The 24,601-nt window shown below is 33.6% G+C and overlaps 1 protein-coding gene across 7 annotated transcripts in view; it reads left to right on the plus strand.

Moving 5' to 3' along the window:
- The first annotated feature begins 3,439 nt into the window (after positions 1 to 3,439).
- The window catches only part of LOC114168800 (two-component response regulator-like PRR37), a 39,522-nt gene continuing 18,360 nt past the window's right edge, over positions 3,440 to 24,601 (plus strand). Inside the window, exons 1-6 of one of the 7 annotated variants that reach the window (XM_085668937.1) lie at positions 3,440 to 3,762; positions 4,327 to 4,649; positions 4,734 to 4,951; positions 5,057 to 5,198; positions 6,394 to 6,555; positions 6,663 to 6,796. In XM_085668937.1, coding sequence (XP_085525063.1) covers positions 4,853 to 4,951; positions 5,057 to 5,198; positions 6,394 to 6,555; positions 6,663 to 6,796 — 537 coding nt within the window. In that variant the 5' untranslated portion in view covers positions 3,440 to 3,762; positions 4,327 to 4,649; positions 4,734 to 4,852. Of the gene's footprint in view, positions 3,763 to 4,326; positions 5,199 to 6,393; positions 6,556 to 6,662; positions 6,797 to 24,601 lie in introns of all 7 variants that reach the window. The other 6 variants (XM_085668938.1, XM_085668935.1, XM_085668939.1 and 3 more) reach the window with 6 other exon arrangements.

The following is a 24,601-nucleotide window of genomic DNA, read 5'->3' on the forward strand; positions in this document are numbered from 1 at the left end:
GATAATAATCTTAAATCGTAGCAGAAGAAAATGATAAATGTAGGGCGAAATAAAATAAAACCCAATTCAATTCGTCTTATTTCATTATGTGGGTTAAAAACTCTAAATTGACTAGAAATAAGAAAAAAATTATAATTTATAAAGAAATAATAATCTTTAGAATAAATGATTAAGCATAACAATAATTTACTGTTTATAAATGGATAATATTCAAAACAATTCACAATATGTAAATAAGAATAATTCTTATTTTACAAGCCTTTTTTTTTTGTTTGGAAGATAAATTAAACACAAACTTAATTTCTAGTAATTTGAACAATTTTAAATTTGATTTTTTAATATCATCTTCATTCATTCTTAACGAAAATAAACAAAAATAATAAATCAGAAAATAAGTCAATCACCTCGGTTTAATATTTTATTTAATTTCATTGTTTATCATCATTATATTATTGCGAAGTGTTACTAGTTTTGTTAATGTTATTCTTTTTCTATCAAAAATCTAATTCACCGTTATATTTCGTAAAATTTTCCTTCTTAACAATTTTTTTTTTCACAACCTTTATTTCCTAATTCATTTAATTTTTACACACATACACCTTAACATAAAACACTCATCAGATAATAACACCACTTTATCAAATACATTTTTGACTTACTATTTTTTTTTTATAAATTATATTATTTAATCCTACTTCTCACTTAAGAAGCCCTTTACCTTTCATTAAACTTTATCTAGATAGTAAAAAAAAAGTGCATGTGTTAAAAAATTGTATTATTATAACACTTCTTATGTGTAACAATTTTATTTGAAGATCACTTGTTATGTGAAAAGAATGATAAAAAGAGCACTCTTTGGACACTCCCAGAGTTAAATCCAAATAAGTGTTCATAATTTGATGAGTTTGTCTGAGAGATTCACAAGTTAGACCTTATCCAATGTTTTGTTGAAAATCACTATTCCATGAAACTGAATCAGATAGTTTATACCTTGATATAATACAAACCAAAATTCCATGGGACATAGTTCTCGTGCGTGAGATCTAAAGGTTGTTTACTATTTGTTGCTTCTAACTTTATCCATGATGTGGTCATGCACCTGTACAATTAGATTCCCCTTATGGAAAGTTGTTGCAAATATGTGGTTCTCAAGTTTTGTTACATCTTATGAACAACAATATATTCTATTCTCATAAAGTAGACAACACATGATTTTCAAAAGGTTGCAACAATAAGTTAAGTCATAAAAGAATCCCAATGGTCCAACATGATTTTTCTCTACTCTTGTTATTTTTTCCACTCTTTTTCTTTTTCACCATTAACTTTTCTAGATTCCTCAATTTCTCACCAAAATCAACATTAAGGTTTCTAAACCCCACGTCACCATTTCTAATCAATTCATATACACCATCATGCCAATGGATCATTTTTGGAACTTTAATACTATCACAGTCACAATTAATTTTGTTGCAGATGACATCAATTGTCTCATGGTGAAAGTCATGTGGGTCAAGTCACAATCTTATCGTGACGCTTATACCGTTATGCTCTTAAGTAGAAATAGTTATGTTGTGCTATGACTAGAAATATAACTTTTGGCTTTGTGATAAGAGCTCGATCTAACAAATTAACCTGCACATTTCAACCGTGCATCCTAGTGTTGGAAAATTTAAGAATGAGTTTAAGTCTCACATTGAATAAAAATAATAAGAAAGTTGAGCAACGTATAAGGAAAAAGATTAGTAAACTCGTTTCCTTAAGATTTTGGATTGGAGTTGGTATCAATTTTTTATGTGTGGGTTGAACTCATTTCTTATTAATGTTGTGTTCAACAACTTAATGTCTTTTCTTCCTTAATTTCAACTAGTTACAATGCATGTCTCTTTGTGAAAAAGATTCTCACTTTCTCAGCCACTAGCATTCTTATACTAGAAATATCGGAGGGATTCGTCTGACTTCACACACACATAACACAACATAACCATGTCTACTTTATCTTTTATTATCATTTTCTCTTCTTCTTTCCTTACACATATGAAGAATTTTTAGATGTGCAAAATAAATGAGTGCATTCATCTTATGAACTAAGAAAATTTGTGATACTTGTAATATCAACGTATGAATTAATATCAAGTGAAAAGTATGTATCTTTATCAACTATGTAAATTTGTCACAAATAATGTTACACAACAATTTATGATTGATTGAAAGATTAGTTTTTATGTAAGAGATATCCCATTATGGCTAAACAATTTTTAGACATGTTTAATATAGACCATTCCCAAAATAGTCTTCCATTATTTCTTGTAAAAACTGAACTTGATTTTGTATCACCAAAACTAGTAGAAGAATTTACTTCTTTTTTAGTTAAAGAAAATCAGCCGTACATTCTCATCCAATTCCAACATATTTGCTACATAGAAACCTTAAAATCCAATGTAGATTCAATAAAATAACGATGAAACATACACACCGTAATAGCAATTGACACATACACAATCATATACACTCCCTCAAAGAAGAATTTCAACTATGCAACTTCCTTTCAAACCTAGGATAAATTCCTTAGGACCATATGAATAAATAAAGATATGTACTTCTCATTCTCCTCCTCTAATGTAAAAGTAATGTAACATCACTTCTTGTGTCATTTTTCTCATCTCTTACAATCATTGGTTTTATTTTTTATAAATCAATATATCACCTAACATAATTATATTTTATTAAAAAATTAACTTTACAAATAACTCAATCATATAAAATCGATTTAGAAAATGAGATTGATATCCATTTATATATTATAATTTTATTTTATTTTTAATCCATATAATATTTAAACACACGAAAACTAGTCTTATTGTGAGAGTTCCTAACATTTTTCGATTAAACAATTTAAATATTCAATAAAAAAATCCGTATTAGAAGAAGCTATATAATTTCATATACAATTATAACGCATAAAAGACACAAATACTACAAGACAAGCATGGTAGGTAATATTTAATAATAATAATATTGTTATTATTTCATAAGAATTGGAATAATGATTATTACAATTATTATGAATTTTGTAATGAATAATTAAATAAGAGTAACCTAATCATGTGCTGAATGGATAATTTGGTGCGGTGTGTGAAGTAAACGACGGCGTTTCGGGGCTTGTGGGTTTGAGGGGAGAACCTTTATACGCGAGGCGAGTGAGCCACGTGGTGGGATCCAGATCTGGAAGATCGTATTAGATTCGGAAGGGTGCACATAACCTCGCGGCTTTTGATTTTGTCCACGTCACGCAATCAACGCGTCTCCAACGCGCCACGTCACGCGGGCCCAGCGTCCTACGTGGAGTTCCGAGCCATTCACGCCTTCATTTTGTACACGTCAGCGTGCTCAGAATAATATCTTCTCCCCCACTCTCTCTTAACCTTTTGGCTTCGCTATTTCTCTGCCAGTCAAGTGTTTTCCATAGAAAATCGTTTTTCGCCGAATTCGAAACGAAAAGAAAAGAAAAAGAAAAGAAAAGAAAAGAAAAGCTTTGAGAGAAATGTTAGAACCTTGTTACCTCAGTTGCTGAGTTTCTTTCTTTGATTGTGATTTATTTATTTATTTTTGCTGTTGTGATTTTTGTTTTGCTCTATTTTGGAAACGAGATTGGAGCTCTGACTGTTACGATTTTTGATTTTTTTTGGTGTTGGATTGTTTTTTCCAAGTTGCTGCATCGAGCTAGCAAATGGAGGTCTGGTTCTTGTCAGTGAAGCTCTGAAGGTTGGTTTCGTGGTCCTGTGAATTTGGTGTTTTTAATTTTTGTGCCTCTCTTGCTATTTTGGTTTTACTGAACATAAAATAAGCGGTTGAAAACGCGGTTTTAGATTGTACTTTATGGATTTTTTTTTTTCGTGTTTTGTTTGGTGTGGATAAGTAAAAGTTCATTGCTATATTTGTAAGAGACATTAACCTTTTTAAGTTTGAATTTGGTTTCCTTCCCTAATTTATGAGGTCCGAGCTAATATATTCGTGTAAAATAATCTACGATGCGTCTCAGTGTAATTATAATTTTTGCATCAAATTTAGTAAATAAAAGCAGTGCATCTATCCGGTGATATGCAAATTAGATGGAAATCACTTTTAAAAAAAGGAAGTAAAGAAAGAGGATATTTAGGTTGTAGTTTTGGACTTTGTTTGTTTTATGTTGCCGTATTAAATAAGCCACTAACTATTCGAATTTCTGAAGTCTGCTGGAATCTCCATGGAAAATAATATGTGAACTGTCTCTATTTATGTAAGGAATAGGGCTGTTAAGTAAGTTTACTTATTATATTAATTTAACAGGATATCGGTATGAATGGGAAGTTTACCTTGTGCTGAGACAAAAGCTTTAAGAGTTCTTTGATGCAGGAACAGGTTGTCGTTCCTTTTCATTAAATTTGATATGAATTTTTGTTTTGAGCTTTTGATTTCTGTCTGGGGGCTGGAGTTTGGAGGTATGGATCTATATTTTCCATCTTAACTTTTGAATCACAACTTTGCGTTTATTACGAAGTGTAGGTTTTTCTCATGTAAAGTCTGTTAACAATTACCGTATGCAAATTCTGATTTACTCCCATGATATTTGTGTGGGTATAAATTTGTTTTGGCCTGTGGAGTATGCTCAGGTATAGGGTATTTTTTGTTTATTTCATAATTATTATTATTATAAAAGTCCTGACTTGACTGATGGATAGGGTTGTTAATTGCAGAAATTGATAGTTGAAGTGCTTGAGATGTGGGGAATCCATGACTCACCTGACGAGGGTGTTGCATTTGTGTGTTAATTCCTCACAATGTTTTTTCAGTGTGGTTGATATAGGCTGGTCCAATGAACAATAATGTTGGGAAAGGGAAAAGAGGTTTGGCAGAACATAATCATATGATTTTTGACAAAAAAAGCCTCAATTGTGGAGTAGCCAATGGAGGGGTAAATTCTGGATCATCAACAGAAGATAACCCAAGATTTAATAAGCTGAGTCAAGATGGAAACAATAGATTGAGGGGTCTGATTCAAATCAATGGGAGCTTGCAGGTTTCACAGCAACCACCTCAAGGGCCAGTCATTTGCTGGGAGAGATTTCTCCCTGTGAGATCAATAAAAGTTTTGCTGGTGGAGGATGATGATTCAACACGCCATGTTGTGCGTGCTCTTTTACGCAATTGTAGTTATGAAGGTATTTATGCTGTCTTTGTGGTCAGTTATGCCTTAGTAACAAGATTATAACTTATGATTCAAATTTTTTTTCCAAGCTAATGTTTTGTCATAATATGGATTGAATTGTAAGATTCAAGAGCAAGAAGAACCAACTTTTTAAGCACCATATAGATGATATATAGTGTTCAATATGACACTTTTAAAGTAAAAACGGATAAAAAAACTTAACCATAGGTTTTACTAAATGAAATTATAGTTCAATTTGTGTTTGTGAATTCTCTATTTTGGAAGAATGGAAACAAAGCAATGAAATCCAAATAGAGTCCACACATTGCATGAGTGAGTGAAAAACAAAGTAATTCAATAATCAAATAAAATAAATTCAAGTTTGCTTCTTCGATTCCTTTTTGTTTAACAATTTTAGCGTATATGAATTTCTAGTTTATTTCTTGAGAACTGGTGAAAAACAAGTGGGAAAAAGAATTTTTTTTTTTGTTGGAATCATGTGATTTGTATCAATGATATGAAATTGAACCAATTTATTCATGTATTGTAAGATTTAAAGTCATTCTTGATTCATCTTATGCTATGAATTGATAGCTTGTTGAATCATATTGTACATTTCAAATCATGAATTGTATGATTTTTATATTTATGATTGTAGCTTGAATGCATTTGTATCAACGTGTGTACACACACACACACACAAAGTATGGTTTTTGATATATATAAAGTCAGTAAGTTTAAACTTTCTGATGGGTTCTATGTTTTATGCATTTATTACACAGTCTTGCTTTATTCTTACCGTTGAATGATTCTTGGCTATTTATCCACCCAAGGGGTCCCAGCATTGGTATACAACCTTTCAGTTAATGTATTTTAATCTGTTCTGTGGTTATTTGAGAGATATATTCTTGCGTATTTTATTTTGAAATGTGAAAGATAGCTCCTATATGAAGGGAATGATCCTGTGTTGATGGTAAATGTTAAGCTGAAAGGTGAGAATGATGCTTCCTAGTTTCCAGCGCTGATGTTAATTAGTTACAATCTTTTTGCGTACAAACTGTTAATAATCAGATTTTGGGCCTGGGGTGACTTTAATCGTGTCTTTATATTTATTTTGTTTTAATATGAACTGAATTGTCTCTCTAGAAGTAGGAGCTCAAACAACAAACACCGAAATTCATAAAATCCATGTTCTTCATCTATTACAGTTACTGCTGTTTCCAATGGTCTTCAAGCCTGGAAAGTCCTAGAAGATCCAGAAAATTGCATCGGTCTTGTCTTAACAGAGGTAGCTATGCCTATTTTGTCTGGAATAGGTCTTTTGTGCAAGATCATGAACCACAAAACACTGAAGAATATCCCTGTGATTAGTAAGTAGTGTACCAAAGTTATATTTTGGCACAAATTTAAGAATATATTTTCAATGACTATTGCTCATGTGGTGTTTCTTTAATTGCACATGTTCCAATGCATGCAGTGATGTCGTCTCATGATTCTATGGGTATCGTCTTTAAGTGTTTATCAAAAGGCGCTGTTGACTTTTTAGTGAAACCTATTCGGAGGAATGAACTTAAAAATCTCTGGCAGCATGTCTGGAGAAGATGCCACAGTGTGAGTTGATTTACATTTGTCTCAGGCATTACTGTAACTAATTTCAACATTGTTTTATCATAGAGAATTACTTCATTCTTCCACTTGAATATTAAATGATCTTTTATATATCTGTGTTTTGAATATAAACTGTTGTAAATAGAGGATTATTGGGATAAAAATATCCTCAATATCTTCATAGTAATTAGGAGAGAAATATCTTCAGAATCTTCCTATTCATTTCAGCTTATTTTATTTCTTTACTTTAGAATGTTTGATTGTTGTAAATAAAGGTGGTGAAAATGTAATTTGTGTGATTGTTATCAATCAAATCATTCTATTTCCTCGCATAGTTCAAGTTGGTAGCAGAACTCCTGATATTGGGAGCTCTGTTTCCGCTGCCACATAAACAACTGTTGCTGTCCTTGCCCTTTGAGGTAGGGGTGGTCAAGAAAGGTGTGCCCACACTGGTAACCGCTATGCCAACAATCGTGTCACCAAGGGTTGTCATGCACCACCACCAATATTATCACATGTAGCCTACTCACGTATCCTAGCTCCAGCAAGGATCAAACTTGCCCTCTTAGGCTCATAAGACCAAATCTTTGAGGTGAAATTCATCCCTTTGGGTCCAAATGATCTTCCATATATGGTGGGTTCCTATCGGCTTGATGACCTGACTTATTTGCAGGGAAGCTAGTATATTTAGAGGATTTTAAAGAGATGATCAAGATTAAACTGCATTTATGGTGGAGGACCGGGGTCAAATGACTTAACTTTGTGATTTGGGATAATGAAGATTCATCAATCATGACTCAGATGTGGCAATCTGTGGTTCCTAAGATAAGTCAAAACCATATGTTCTATTTCTCAGCTTAAGAGATATGGGATGACATAAATAACACTTTCTTTGAAGATGGATTTTGGTACCTACTATGACATTGAGAGCAAGGTGTTTAGTTCTCTCTTTGTATAAGAATATCACAAAATTTTGAATGGATTGTGGATTGAACTAGATTAGCACCAAAATTTGAAAAATGTGCAAAATAGATGCAACCACACATGCAACCACACATGTGAATTAACGGAAGATGAAAAATCTTTAAAATTCTTACATGGCTTTAACCATGAATATAATCTACTTAGGGTACAAATATTAGGTAAGGAAAATTTGCTTCCTCTATCGAAAGTATTTTTTATTGTAAGGGAAGAAAAAACTGAGAGGGTATTTATGCTTAAAGAAGGAATCTCCAAGATGGGCTTGCCATCATGACAATACGAAATGGTTTCTTTAAGGGATCAAACTTGGAGGATTTCATTGGCAAAAGGCAACCATAGATATTAATGTTCATACCATAAAAAGATATGGGCATACTAAGGAAACATGTTTCAAACTCCATGGAAGAGATAAACTCCTACAGAACAAGGAGACAACAAAGGAACCCCACAAAGATGGGTTGGCAATACTAACTCAAACCAGAAGAAACATACCAATCCATTGCTCTACCTCAATTAGATGTTGAAATGAAAGCTTATAAGGAGGAACTTGATCGTCTGAGAACAATGATTGAATTAATGAGTAAGTCCTTTATATTTTGTACCCAATATGTGAAAAGTAAGAGTTCATTCAATACAATTGGTCATGTGTCTCAAGGTGTTTACATTCTTGATTCAACAGTAGATTGATCACATGACTCCATTCCCTTTGCTTTTCAATTCATGTCAAAATGAATTGAGAACAACTCATTACGATAGCAAATGATGATGGTGTACCTACATATGGATAGAGAATATTACTTTAGAATCATCTATTATATTAAAGGATGTTTTGTATGTCCCACAATTGGCCAATAATCTTATTTCCAAATAGAAACTTACAAAAGATTTGAATTGTTCATTAACTTTTTTCACTTCTTACTGTGTACTTCAATACCTTGTCACGAGGAAGACGCTTAATTGCTATGGAGCAAAGTGGGTTATATTTGTTGGAGTCGAAGGAACAAAACAAAACAATGGACGTTGTTAGCTAGAAAGCAATATCAAGATCATGGGCTAGTTCTTAAATATGATTACTACATGGAAGAGTTGGACATCCCTCATCCAACCTTATCAACTCTATATTCCCTTGTTTTATTACCAAATAGTTTGTTGAGTTTTTCCATGGTTATGAAACTCGCGAGTTAACTCGTCTGAGTTTACGTTTCCACTCACCCTAAACGAGTTAAATCGGAAACAAACTCGTTTTGGGAGCAAACTTGGTAGACTCATCGTGAACTCGGTGAACTCGATTGAACTTGTGAGTCTGCAACCAAGTTGGCGAGTCAAGTCAAGATGGTTTCTTTTGTAAACCCAAAATGGCCCCATTTTCTACTCGTGTTAGGATTCATGTTCATGTTCTCCCTAGTCGCATGTGGTTGGTCGTCGTCACTGTCTCTGGTGGTTGTGTTTGTAGTTCGTAGGTAGTCGCTTGAGATGGCGTTCGTGGTTGCGGCGGCGTTAGTGGTCACGTTCTCCTTCTTTGTGGTTGGCTTCTCTCTGCTTGTCGTCTTTGTTCCAACATTATTGTCACCGTTGTGCGTCATCGTGCATCTTAGTGTTAGTGTTATCGATATTAGATAATGGAAAATATTGGAAACCCCAAAAATAAATACAGTACATTCATATAGATAATTTTAAAAAAAATATAGAAATATAATTAGGGTATTAGGTTTAAATATAAAGTTTTTATTGGGCTGTTTATGGCCCAATTTTTTTCTAAAAGTTATTATTTGGGCTTTAAACCCAATAGAAGACCGAAAAGAGAACAAATTTGTGTCACTACCCTTACAACTAGGGTATTTTCTTCTATGCTGCTACCCCTGTTTGTAGGGTTTTCTTACCCGCATCGCTACCCCTACTCAATAGGGTTTCTTCTACATGCTGCTACCTCTACAGACTAGGCTTTTCCTCTTTGCGTTTTTGGCCATATATGTTCTGTGCCTTCTAACTGATATGCAAAAGGCGGCTGCCATGAGAAACCTGCAATGCCACCACCATGTTGTGGTGGCAAGCTGCAAAATCGCCACCAATTTCTGCTTCTGTGTTGTCGTAACTGATTTTCAATAAGACTTGTGCATCTTATCCTATTAGTAATAGAAAGTGATTTCCTATTTGATCCAATTCACTTTAATGTTTAAGGAGCTGACTTGGAATCCATTTTTAGAGCACAATGGTTTTGTTACTTTTATTGACTATTGTACTCGTGTCACGTGTATTAGTTATGAAAAGCAAGTATAAGGTAATTCAATTTTTTTAAAGACTTTTCCATCTTGTCCAAAATCAATTTGACAAAACATCAAAATAATCATGTCTAATAATGGTAAAGAATATATGAATCATGAATTCTCAATTTTTGTCTCAATGATATTGTTCATGAACTAATGTGTTAATACTCTGCAACAACAGATGTCGTAGGAAGGAAGAATTGTCTTCTAGAAGTAGGTAGAGCCCTTCATTTCCAAATGTTTGTTATTAAAACCAATTGCGGAGAAATTTGTTAACTATCACATAGCTCATTGGTAGGTTATCCACTCTCGTCTTAACAGACTTAGTGAAATTGAGTCTCCATTGTTTTTTTACTAGTTTTTTTGACCCATGCAATGCACGGGATTATTTTTAATATTGATTATAAATTATAAAATTATAAAAAAAATGTTTACAATTTATTATAAACAACGATATTGTCATATAACAAACTTCAATGACCATAATTGATCAAGTACACAACTTTGAACATCAATATTACAAAATTATGCTTAATCTAATCACAACAACAAGCATTAACGAACACTTCAACATTTCTCTTCTCCTTGGATATGTTTTGTTTTTTTGTTTTTTTGTAAAGCGCGTGCTAGGCATTACTATGCTCCTTGACATCTCTGCTATATTGACACCCCAAGGTACATGTATCATTTGCCATTAGATGTAAATATTGTTAAAAGAAATACAGAGCTCATGTGGGGTCCAAACCAAAACCCATGAACAAAATACAAGCCAACTATGAAGCTATTCACAATCTAACTAGCTTTATACTTAGGAAAAAGAAACCTATTATGATAAAAGTTGAAGCTTATGAAAGCTAGCATAACCATATACTATTTATTCCCTAGAAGACAGGCCTAAACTCGCCAACTTATCTATACAATGATTTCCATCTCAAAAAATGTGACACCTTAAAACCAATACCACTACAAAAGTTTACACATTTCCTCCAACAACCTGTAATACACAACAATACAAACTCTTAATGAGAGAAAGCTTGACAAACCAAAGTTGAATCACATTCCAACTAGTCTTCTAAATCTGAAAATTCTAGCATACTCAATGGCGTGAATAGCTCCCATAATCGCAGCAAAAAGCGCATTCTGAATTCCCAGAAACGCAAAAAAACTCCCAATATATTTCCCCATACTTCGCTTGAAAATACCTCCACAAGTTGATAAACGAGGACTTCCCCAGACAACTCCATCCGTGTTAACTTTAACCCAAGAAACATGAGGAAAGTGCCATATAACTTATTTGTACTCAGTAGCTTTGCCCAATCTTGTACTAATACCAATAACTTTCAAAATCCTCAAATCAACCATTGTGTCTTGTATAGATAGCTTTGAGTTCTGACCCGATCTTCTCACAACATCAAGAATGGTTCGAACAAGCACAAAATTATCAATGCTCTTCAAAAGTTTAGCATGATTTCTCGTATGCCAAATCATCTAGCCAATCCTAATAACCACTGCCTATCAAATCAATCTGATAAGAGATTGATATGCTTTTTGAGAAAATGAATAATTAAATCAATAGAAGCAATCATCAAATTTTGAAAAATTTGTTTCCCCCACAACCAGAACTTACGGCCACATCACAACCAGAAAAGAGATGAGATGGAGACTCCTCTTTCTAGCCGCACAAGGAACATAGAGAGGCCCCTTTTCTTTGGACGATATCATTCCTAGGCAACCTACTATGCAAAAGTATCCATAACACAAGATTTGGCATGAGGAATAACACCAAACAAAATCAGGCCCCCACCCTACCCCAATAAAAAATAATTCCTAGCAGCTTTTTGATTCAAAACACTAGAGTTTTCCAATTTCCAATTCGGTATATCCCTTTCCCCAAGGATGACCAGGGAAGAAAAATCGCATAAACCAGAAAAAGAAAGAATATCTTGCCATTCAAAACCCATCCAAGCATCCTTAACATGACACATTAACTTAATCCTGTCTTGAAGAGCCACTATGGCCAATTTAGATATGCATCTATTATACTATCTCCCCAACCCAACTCGACCAAACCACACATTAGAACAACATATATACCTAGGCCACCCTATCCACATTAAACCAACAATCTCCTTCATTTTTGTGCTGTTTTGATGTCGTTGCTAGTGACACTGCTATTGCAGCAGCCCCTACCCTTGTTACAGTAGTTGCTGCAAATTGCAAATCCACCCTACACACATTGAACCATCCACTCCTACATTATGTTTTACTGTATTTTAAATTTTGAACTTGAAATTTGTGGTGTTAATTTGATTTTATTGTTATTTGAACTTCTTAGACAAGATATTATTATGAGTTATTTATATTTTTGGATTTTCTAAAATCATTTATATCTATATATTGTATTTTTTATATTATCTATATGTATATATTATATCTTTGTCCGCAATGTTTCTGCCAGAACTGTGACACTTTCACTATTTTCTCATGAAGGACTTTTTGGTATCCAATATTATTTGATATTAATAACAATGGAATCGATCATGATTATCAAACTCACGAGTTAACTCGGATGAGTTTACGTTCCTAGTCATGGGTTTCGAGTCAACTCGGAAGCAAACTTGTTTTCCAAGTGAACTTGGTAGAATTGGATGTTGACTCGGTTTAGTCGGTCAAAATCCCGAGTTTGAAACGATTTGGCGAGTTTGATTAGAGAAAAAGTTTTAAACAAAAATAGTTTGTTGGCGCACATTTGTAGAGAAAACTCTATGGGATTAGGGTTTGAGTGTTTTCTGATTCAGATCGTTCTTCATTCCTTCTTCTGAAGCACTCTCCATCGTGCATTTGTTGACCCTTTCTTGTCTTGGTGCTTGTCGTTGAAGTCGAGGTTGTCGCTTGGCCTTCGTCGCACGTGGGAGCTCGTGTTCGTTCATGGGTGCTTGCTTTCATGATTGCTCATCTCTGCAGTGGTGTTCGTGGTCTGCAACCTTCCTATGCTACTGTGTTCCTGTTGCGCTCGTAAGGTTGCTGCTTGAAGGTTGTTATGCTGTAAGGTAATGTTGTTGCACGTTGGTAAGTTAGGGAGTCATGAAAGATGAAATTTGAAAGGTAGGGTTTCTGCTGGCTTTTGGGCTCAAATTCTTTGCAAAGTTTAGACACTTTTTGTATTATATTAAATATGATAGGTATAAGTAATTAAATGTTATAAGAAATAGTTAAAAAATATTTAAAAATACAATATGATCAACTAATAATAATATTAGTAATATTTCAATAAAAAAATATTTATAATAAATATCGTATAACAATATATATTATTATATTATTCATAAATATTTTAATATTTTTTTTATCTAAAGTAGATTCTTACAAGTTTATGATCTGAGTTTGTCGGACTCTCACAAGTTTACGTAAACTCTCGAGTTTAAAAATCTTGGTATAGATATTCATTTACCAACTGCAATGAAGTTGTTGTAAATAAAGAATTATTAGGATGAACATATCCTCAATATCTCAATAGTAATTAGGATATAAACATCTTTCCTATTAATATCAACATTTTTTTTTATTTCTTTATTTTAGAGGTTTTGATTGTTGGAAATAAAGGTAATGAATATGTAATTTGTGTGATTATTATTGATAAAATTATTCTTTATTTTCTTACATAGTTAAAGTTGAGCAATAATCTCCATTTTATAGCCTAAAAAATCGAGGTTATTAGAATCAATGTTTTATTGAAGATTGGAGAGGGAAGTTTGGATATTAAATCGAAAATTGTAACATGGATTGTAAGATTCTACAAAACTTATGAAGTTCGAATATGTACGCACAAAAGGAGAATGAAGTCTTTGCTTTTTGGTAAAAGGAGAGTGGTTCACAACATATTTTAGTTAAGGAAGAGAGATAGTTTTGCTTGGGTTACATGAGGTTTTTAAGTAATGGGGCTATCCGCTTCAATAATTTGGCTTTAGAAGGAAAAATAATGACCTAGAAACCGAGATAGGTGCCTCTAACAAGCGTCGTGAAAGGTCACAAGGTGTGTCGTGAAAGGTTGCACAAGGTCCCTTATGAGAGGTGCTGCAAGATGAGTCATAAAGACATCGTTAGGCCTCAAGCAAGAAACATAGATGTAAGGCCATGAGAGGTGCCACAATTAGGAAGCGCCATGATGTCGTGAGAGGTGTTGCTTTTAGGTCATGAGCAAGAAACAACATGAGAGGCACCACTGTATGGAACATTGAGGCTAGGAGTATGACTACTCCCACACTCCTGAGAATTATCTATCCCACACAAGTTGCAATTTGCATCGATGATATGAAACGATCCACCAAAATTGTGACCTTATGGCGATGCAAAATTGGAGAGGAAGGAGGAGGTCTTAGACGTATACAATCTTATGCTTCAAATGCGGTTTTGACCATCTTAATGACTAACATTTTTAACTAAAATAGGGAAATAACATAAAAATGAATATGAAAATAAAAAGCTATTTATTATACAAATCTAATAATATCTAATTTGTATATATACAAATATTTACTACACCCCTTTAATGTTGGTAAATAAAAAGCTATTTATTATACAAATCTAATAATATCTAATTTGTTGTCTTGTTTTCCTTTCCTTTGTCCATATAACAATCATAAACTTCCTTTCGTTCTCAAGAATGTGTGTTTCTCTAGTATTCCAACTCTTACAAGGATTACTTGCGTTTGCCAAATCTCTTCACATATATACTTCCAAAGATGTTATTTTCAATGAACTCAAATTTCCTTATCCTGAACTTTTTCCAACATCTCCTGGTCCCGCCACTATTCCTCACCAATATTTCAATCATAATCCTATTCTTTCTCACCCTTCCACCAATCACTATCTAGTTGTTATTGTGTCCTTTAAACATTTTTTTTTCTTTCCGGTAGTTGCGAAGCTACCCAAACATTTTTTGGTTCTCTAAAAGCTGCCACGACGTCCTTTGAGCAATTTTTCCTCTTTGGCAGCCTTGCGACCTCTAAGCTTCAAAGCAACCCTATGATGATAGGCCCTTATCGGACAACCACTATGATGTCTAACTCACAAACAGTTGTCACCATGTGCTAACAACTCCTCCATGTCATCTTCACACACTTGAACCATACTGATGTGTGTAGTTGTCATTATTGACTTTGTTAGCTCTTGCAACCAATTAACTAACATGTACACTAAGTTTCTCAAGGGGTCTCATGTTTATGACTTCTATAACTAACTTGACTCATGATTCGTATGTTCTTGCTTGAGGAGAGGGTGTTAAAGATGTGATTTAATTTCATTAAATAGGGAATTATTATAAGATTTAAATGCATCAAAAGAGGGAAATACCTTAGCATATATTTCTCATTATTAATTATTAATTTGTTCCTTATTACTTTATGTTTCATTATAAATAAGAATACTCGTGTGTACACAACATTTTATTACAAGCAATCTTTTCAATAGAATTGACAAGATATGGGTAAATGTCACATTAGAGTTAGAGGAGTTCATGTAGACCATGCAAAATGAGGGGAGAAGTGCTTTTGGAGGGTGGTGGAAGGAAGAGTGGGTTGGCAAGAGGGTCATCGATGGGTGGGTTTGCAAAAGGAAATGCTCATGCACCAATTTGGTACAAGTTCCATGTGCTAGTGAGAAGAAGAACATGATTGTTTGTTTGATGGTAGATGAAGATTGGTCAATCGACATATATATCATCTATGTGGGGCAACATTGATTGTGTGGTCAAGATAAAGATTAAGGGCATGGCGTTGGGCGAAGAGAGGAGATAGTATGGATGAATGTTGTTCACCCATGAATAGCACATTCATCGGGATGAATGCTTGCGACAATAATCCTAATCACTATGCCATGTAGAATTATTGAATGTGTCTATAACCAAATAAATATGCTATACTTTGATAAGCTTGTGATGTAAATGTAATTAAGGTTACAATGTAGGAATAAAAGATCACGAACTACTGGCTATACATTATTCATACTTCTTGTGTACTGAAATTTAATCTTTACAAATATAAAAATGTGTACCCATCATTTGTTAAACACCTGTTGCCTTCATAAGATATGACGTACCCTAAAAGAACGCATTTTGAGTTTTGTATGTTAGTTTGGTTTGAAAAATAAGGGCACAAAATTGGGTTGGAAGCATACCAATGGCCTCCAGCCTTTTGTAGTTAGATTTCCTCAATAATGAAGAGTGGCATGATTTGTTGTCAAGTATAAGGGATGAAAGCCTCTTGATAAGATAGGGAAATGAGATGAAAGTGTTATCCCAAAACTAAAATGGGATGTTGGCATGAGCCAAAGGTATCGAGGCAATTTCAACAATGTGCCTGTGCTTTTGCCAAATGAGACTCATCCAATGGCGCATGTGTGGATAGGCAAGGCTATGTATAATCCAAGCATTTGCCTAGAACTTCTAAAATATAGGAAATTCACCACTCATTTAGATTTGATAGCTTTAACTATGGTGCCAAATTAGAGCTCCACCATGGACTTGTATTGAATGAACTGGCCAAGTCTTTTATGAACCTATGTGGAATATCAACTTAAGAGCCTAAACATAAGAAAATTCTAGTAACCTATGGTGGGAAGTAAATTTGTCCATGACAAAGCTTTTGTTCGCAGAATATGCTTAAAATAGGTTTTATGGAAAAAAGTTGTTTTGAGTTGTATCTATTAGTACTTAGGGTTCTAGAAGTATCTTTACTTGTTTTCTACTCTTTTCTCCTTTTCATTGAATCTTAATTTAATCTAAAGTTTCTATATAAGCATGAGAGTCTCGTACAAGCTCTCTAAAGTATATCTTCTATTTTTATTCTCTGAAGTTTGTATTAGAGTGGGTTAATCCCACTATTGTTGTCCTTGTCTTGCCCAGGGAAGAAAACGTTGTCCAGCCTTTGCTCATTGGCATGTTGTCATCCACCATAATAGTTTTCTCTTGCAACCACCAGATTTGGAGCATCTTTCCTTGTGAAGTTCAACTCTGCACATTTGCGTTTCCCATGTGTCATCCCATTTGGGTTCGTCTTCCCCTGCAATCCTATTCTATTTGTCCCTTCCTTGTTGATTGGTTGTTTGGCTCCCCTTTTCTCTTTGTAGAGCTCTCGTTTTACCCCTATTTTCTAGTTAGAAATGGCTTATGGCCAACATACTATTTTTCAAGTTCTCCCACCTTTACGTTAGAAAAGCATAATGGAAAAAATCATTTGTCTTGAACAAAATCTGTTGAACTTTGGTTTCTATGTCAAGAGTTTCATGATATCTTGGAAAAGGATGTTAGTGAGATCTAGTAAGAAAATATAGTACAATGGCAAAAGTTGGACTTTAAACTCTACGCCCTATTGCGGCAATTTCTGGAGCCCAATATAGTGGAAACCCTTAAAACTTTCAAACTATGCACAACCTTTTGGTAGAAGGCCCAACGTATTTTTGTTAATGACATTCAACAACTCTGATTTTGTTCACAAATTGACATCTTTTAAACAAACAGGTCATGAATGATGTCTTTTACTGCTAAAGGTCAATTTGTTGTTGAAGAATGATGATGTTCTTTGCAATTGATACCCTAGAAGAAATTTAGATGGACAAATTACGTACAATCATGACCCTTTGTGCAATGAATCCAAATTTTGATCATATTAGGGATCAAATTTGAATAGGTCTAGTTTAACTATGGAAAGGTTAACAACATGACTTCTTTGTGTTCAAGCTCTTAAAAGTAGAATCTACTTTATCCTTTGCCATGGTATCTACATGTGGAAGAGGGGGCTCATGGCATTAGAGGACGTGTTGGTTGTGGGCATCTTCAATGCACATACTATAAAAGAATGGGTCATATCCAGGAAAATTGCTACTTAAAAAGACAACCAATAGATCAAAATCTGAAATTGTTGAACCAAAAGATTTTGATGAAGAATATTGGAGGTTGAAATCCAAAAGCTGAACACAATCATCTACGGATCCCATTTTTGTCGAATTGTGAAATGTCAAACTTCTCAAAAGTAATACTTCTTTGTTCTTTTCCCTTTCCTAAAATCCCTCATCTATAACTGTAGTCAATGGATTTAAACTTGATTCTTCTTTCTTTAACCTAAAATTGATTCTCTTTGTTCATGCATGTCTGTTCAATTTTATTTCTTCAAGTCAATTAACCAAGTTATTAAATTGTTTAGTATCCTTTGTCTTTTATTGGCAACAAGTCATGATTGTTGAAATGTAGGGTCTCGAAAGTAATAGTACATGTGAGTTAGTTTCTTTTTCATCCATGAAGAAGAAAGTTGGATGTCACTAGGTTTATGCATTAAAGTTGTACATAATGGTTAAGTTGATTGTCTCAAGCCTATATTAGTGGTAGGTTTATGCATTAAAGTTGTACATAATGGTTAAGTTGATTGTCTCAAGCCTATATTAGTGGTCGGAGGATACACTGAGATTTCCATTTGATGGCCAAAATGATTATTGTTCATGTTTCCTTTGCCATGACAACTAATTGTCATTTGCCTCTTCATTAATTTGATATTAAAAATGTTTTTCTTCATGGTGATTTAGAGGAGGAAGTCTATATAAAGCAACCTCTTAGGTTTGTTTCTCAGGGGGAGTATGGCTTGTCCAAATCTTGACAAACTCAGATATTTCTTGGGTATTAAGGTAACACAATCTAATAATGGTATTGTTATATCTCAAAATAAGTATGCATTGGATATTTTGGAGGAAACTGGGTTAATGAATTCTAAATCTGTTGACACACCCATGGATATTGATACCAAACTTCTATCAAATCAAGGGGAGAGTTTGTCTGATCCTGAGCAATATAGAAGATTAGTTGAAAAATTGAATTATTTAACTTTTACTCAGCCTGTCATTTCCTTTGCAATCAGTGTAATGAGCCAATTCCTCAATTCCCCATATGAAGATCATTGCAATGCAGTCATTCGTTTAGTAAAATACATCAAAGGATCTCTTGGAAAAGGTTTGTTATATGATTCCAATAACAGTACAAAAGTTCTTTATTATTCAGATGTTGATTCGACAGAAATCAACTTCTGATAGAAGATCTACTTTCGGATATTATGTCTCCATTGGTGGTAACTTGATCTCTTGGAAGATCAAGAAACATAGTGTTGTGGCAAGATATAGTGCAAAAGAAGAATGTAGAGCTATGGCCTTATCCACTTGTGAACTTATTTGGCTTGAACAATTGGTTAAAGAGTTGCAATTTGGAGATGTCACTCAAATGACACTTATATGTGACAATCATGTTACTCTTCATATTAGCTATATCTTGTCTTTCATGAGTGGACCAAACGCATTGAGATTGACTCTCATTTCATTTGAGAAAATATTATATCTGGAGACATCAAAACTGAGTTTGTTAACTCAGGTGATCAATTAACATACATTTTTACTAAGTCTTTACGAGAACCTAGAATTGATTATATTTGTAACAAACCTAATGCGCACGATTTATATGCACAAGCTTGAAAGGGAGTGTTAGATATATTGTGTCGTATGTTATTTTACATAATTATTTGTATTTGGGTTTAGCCTATATTTTCTTTATTATTAATACATTACCCTATGTGTATTTTTAACACAAGGGAGATGAACCCTATACCTAGTTTTCACATATTCAACCGTTTGTAAGCTTTATTGCTCTCTTTATGGTCTCGAGCAATCGTCACGTACTTGGTTTAGAAAATTTAGCCATGTTGTTCAAACCTTAAGGCTAAAATGTAATTGAGGCATATCATGAGTCATACCTCACTTGGAAAATGTGTTTACTTGATGATGTATGTTGGTGATATATTGATTACAAACAATGATATTGCTAGAATGTCGTAGCTAAAGGAAGACTTCTGCTATCATTTTTAGACCAAGGTTCTTAGATATATCAAATGTATTTTGGGCATTGATGTGGCCCAATCAAAGGAAGGCATTGTAATATTTTAATGGAAATGTGGCTTTGATATGCTAAAAGAGATGGGTGTGATTGAGTGCATACCAATGAGTAGTCCTATTGACCCAAATAAAAAATTAATGCCTCGGGGTGAGGCAGGTGTGTCAGAAGTCTCACATTGACTAGAGATAAGGTCAATTTATAGTATATAAGTGAATGCAAACCTCACATTATAAGCCGGTTTTGTGTGATTGCGTTAAGCTTAAAGTTCACTTTTTAACATATCAGAACTATGACATAGAGTACATCCTAATGAAGTTTGTTGTTGGGTCTATTGTTGCACTCGCTATCGGACCACCCATTAATGTCTAGTTCCACGCTCGAGATGTATATGCCTCGACATGAGACAAGTGTGTTGAAAGTCTCACATCAACTAGAGATGAGCCAATTTACAACATATAAGTGAATGCAAACTTCATTTTACAAGTCAGTTTTGTGGGATAGAGTTAGTTTTAAAGTCTACTTCTTAACAAAAGATATAAAATATTTGTTGGAAAACTTATTTATTTTACTATTACTAGACCTGATATGTCCTTTGCAGTTTGTGTTAGTCAGATCATGTAGACTCCTTGTATTGATGATTGGAATGTTGTCATTCCTATTCAAAGATACCAAAATTTCTTGAGCACAAGGTTTGTTAATGAAGGTATTGGAATTCGAAATATGTAGGTATTGTGATGTTCAGGATCTCCTGTAGATAGACGCTGTACTATAGGTTACAAATTTTTAGTGCAGGAAATTTCTGGGAAAAGTATGGAACAAAATGAAGTTGATCGTTCAACTACTGAATTTGAATTTGAATATAGGACAGTAACATCTCTCACTTGTAAATTTATATAAGTAAAACAGTTCCATCAAGAACAATTGAAGAAGAACAAATGAAGATGTATGTTGATATTGAAGTAGCTCTCCACATTTTTTCCATTCTTGTGTTCTATGGGAACACCAAACACAGAGAAATCGACTCTCATTTTATTCAAAAAATGTAGTGCAGGATTTTTTTTCTGGGGTTTTGTCGGATCTAGTTATCTTCTTGCAAATCTGAGAGGACATTGGATTGAATTTATTCTTTCCAAGTTTGGTCCAAACAAATTTGTATATTTCAACTTGAAAGAGAGTGTTAGAATAATCTCAAAATAGGCTTAGAAAAAGCCTTTATTAAAAGGTTGTTTTGAGTTGTACCTATCTCTACCTAGGGTCGTAGAGGTGATTATACTTGTTTTCTACTCTTTTCTCTCTTTCATTGCATCTCTGATTAATCTATAATTTCTATATGAATATAAGAACTTAAGAGAGGCTTGTTTGTAGAAACTTTTTACAATATATTCTCTCTTTTTATTTTTCTCAAGTCTCCTAAAAACCAAGAATGTTTTCTTGAAAACCAAGCCCATCCTTTAAAAAGGCATACAAAGGTATCCCTAATGAATAGGATTTATTAACATCTGTTTTGATTGATAAAATAAAGATGAAGAAGTCCTTAATTAGTTGTATCGTATTTATTTATTGACTATCCTAATAAATAAAATATAAATGGCTTAATTGTGTTTTTAGTTCTTGAAATTTGCAGTGAATCCAATTTAGGTTGTCCAAATGTGAAAAGAATCATTCTAGTTTCTCAAATATTATAAAAAATGCATTTTTAGTCCCTAAGCAATAAACCTGAGAGACTATAATATGTTTTCAAAAGAATTATGGTTTTAATTCTTGAATTGGGTTCCTCATAGTTTAGCAAAACCACTTTAATTCCTCAAATTTGAAAACAAAGTATGTTTTTGGACCCTAAAATGAACTTTTTGTAAATTTAGGAGATGAAAACCAAATTCACCTCAAATTTCAAGGACTAGCATAATTTGGCCTATTAAAAATAAAGGATCCTTAATTAATAAGAACACCAACCAGGAGCTGAAATTGAGCATTCTGGTGTATAAATCTTATCTAGATAGGGAACTATATAGAAACCAAATAAACCAAAATAATTCAAGATTTAAATAAAGATATGTATAATATTCCTAATTAGTTGACAAGTTAGTTTTTCAGAAGTAAACCAAGTGGTGCATGTACACAAGTGATATAGTTATATCCACAAAATGATGGAACTGAGCTGGGTCCCCAAAGGCCATGGACCAGGAGTTGATAAGAGATTAGGTTGGTGTTGGGAGAGAATGGGTCGGGCCTTCATGGTAGGAAAAATTCATGCTAGGAAAAATTTATATTAGCTTGAGTGCAATTGTCTTACAAAAGAGAATCCAAATAGAAGAGAGGAGGCACATACAAATTTGGTCATCTTGTTGCCAGATTCACTTTATCGAAACTTGATCATTACCTAGGAAGTAACATGGTGCAATTTGGAGAAATGTTATACAAATGTTGTAAGACCATGATTTGATGTTTCTACCACCAAAGTTTCTTTTCAACATGTTTTAGAATGATTGGATGAGAAATTATGATTTGAGTTGGAGAATTTTCCTTGTGTTAGTTCTGGTGAAGGGATTATGATAAAGATTTTATGTTGACTAGAGATATGGTTTAATCAAAGTAAATATAATTAAGTCCAAACCTTACTTTACAAACAAGTTTTGGGAGGTTGAGTTAGACTTAATGTTTACTTTTAAGATGGTAATGGAGTCTACCAAAGTGAGGCTTGGTTGATCTATTAAGCTACCCACTATTGGACTGCCATAGAAATACTCACAAATGTTTTGTTTCGCGCTTGAGATGTCTAGTTCTCGGTGTCATGTGGGTCTTGGAGATCCCACATTGAATAGAGATATTATCAAATTATAATATGTGAGTACAAATTTCACTTTATAAGCAAGTTTTATGAAGTTGAGTTAAGTTTAATATTTATTTTATAAAAAACAACAGTTGCCATCGTTGTCGGATCAAGAAGCTTTATGATTAGTAGTAACAAAATATCATGCCAAAGTTGGGTTTAAAATCTATTTTATAAAAGACTACAAACTATGTTAAATAACTTGAGTTCAGAATTAGCTAGAGTTAAGGATTGAATCTGATCTGCTTTAGGATTAGTTGCAATAGAAATAAAGAACTAAACTGACACCTCTTGACACATGGCTCTTAGCCCAAGTACAATGGAAGCATATGTGTAACAAGTAGTAAATGCGACAATCAGCATGATGAATCAAGCTGGCTAGGTGGCACATGACTTACACAAACTGGCTACAAGATGTGTTTGGGATGTTTTTGGTTCACGAATTTGACAGTTGTTTGGTTAGCAGTCTCTGTTGATTTAGAATGGTTAAACAGAAAAAGAGTTATGGGGCTGACACACAAGTGACAAAGTTTAAACAGAAATCCCAAATTGATTTTTAACTTCGTTGTAAAAGGATTGAAATATAGAAAACAACTCATAATGATTTTTCATTAAAAATAATTAAGTACATCTTGAATAATCATTAATAAGAGTAACAAAATACTGAAATCCTAAACTAGACTTAACATGGCTAGGTCACAAATTGTCATAATGAACCAAGACAAAAGGAGACAAAACACGTCGTAAGACATTACAAGAAAACGAACTACGTCTTTGTTTCCCTATTTGGCATGACTCATGACAAATTAGATAAAATGGATAAACTGGGTACAAGCTGCTGGAATTTGGGAAGACTAGGATGACCCAACTGAGTTCAAAGGAGAGATGGAGAATCCATAACTATGCCAACATGTGCTGAAGGTCACTAGAAAGAATTAATTTGAAAGAAAGAATATTTTTATTCAATTAGATCATTTGAAATAGTACTTTAGTCTCTATATATAGAGAACTCTAACCCTAAAGTAATAATTACAAGGAGCTCTTTAGAATCTTCTATTAGCTTCTAGTAATACATATAATATTCTCTAACTTGTAGTAATGCATTTAATATCCTACTTACAACACTCCCCCTCAAGTTGGTGAATGGATATCTATCATTCCCAGCTTGTGTGTGAGATCATGAATTTGTTCAGTAACAAGACCTTTTGTAAACAAATATGCTATCTCTATGTTTTTGGTCTTTTCATGCTGAACTGGATTGTGAACAATGCTAATAGCTGATTTATTATCACAATAAAGGATCATGGGTTCTTCACATGCTACTTTAAGATCATTTAGAATGATTTTCAACCATAACAATTCACACATCCCTTGTGCCATAGCTCGAAACTCAGCCTCTGGGCTAGACCTTGCTACAACATTTTGTTTCTTACTTCTCTGAGTCTCCAAATTTCCACCCAAGAACATGCAATATCCGGTGGTAGATTTCCTATCTGTAGCAGACCCTACATAATCTGCATCAATATACACTTCCATTTTAATTTTTCATTTCTCTTGAGAAATAATTCCCTTCTTGGACTTGTCTTCAAATATTGAAGGATTTTGTTTACATGTTGTAAATGTTTCTCCTTTTGATCATGCATGAACTAATTGACGACACTCACAACATAGTCTATATCTGGTCTAGTGTACCTAAGTAAATGAGCTTCCCAAGAAATCTTTGATATTGGCCTTTATTCACTGAAGAACTGCCTTCATCACTCCTAATTTTATGGTTTTGTTCTATAGGAGCTCTAGTGGTATTGCAA

Source organism: Vigna unguiculata, chromosome 11 (genome assembly GCF_037176805.1).
Source record: "Vigna unguiculata cultivar grain cowpea cultivar isolate G323 ecotype 2 chromosome 11, ASM3717680v1, whole genome shotgun sequence".
NCBI classification, from domain to species: Eukaryota; Viridiplantae; Streptophyta; class Magnoliopsida; order Fabales; family Fabaceae; genus Vigna; species Vigna unguiculata.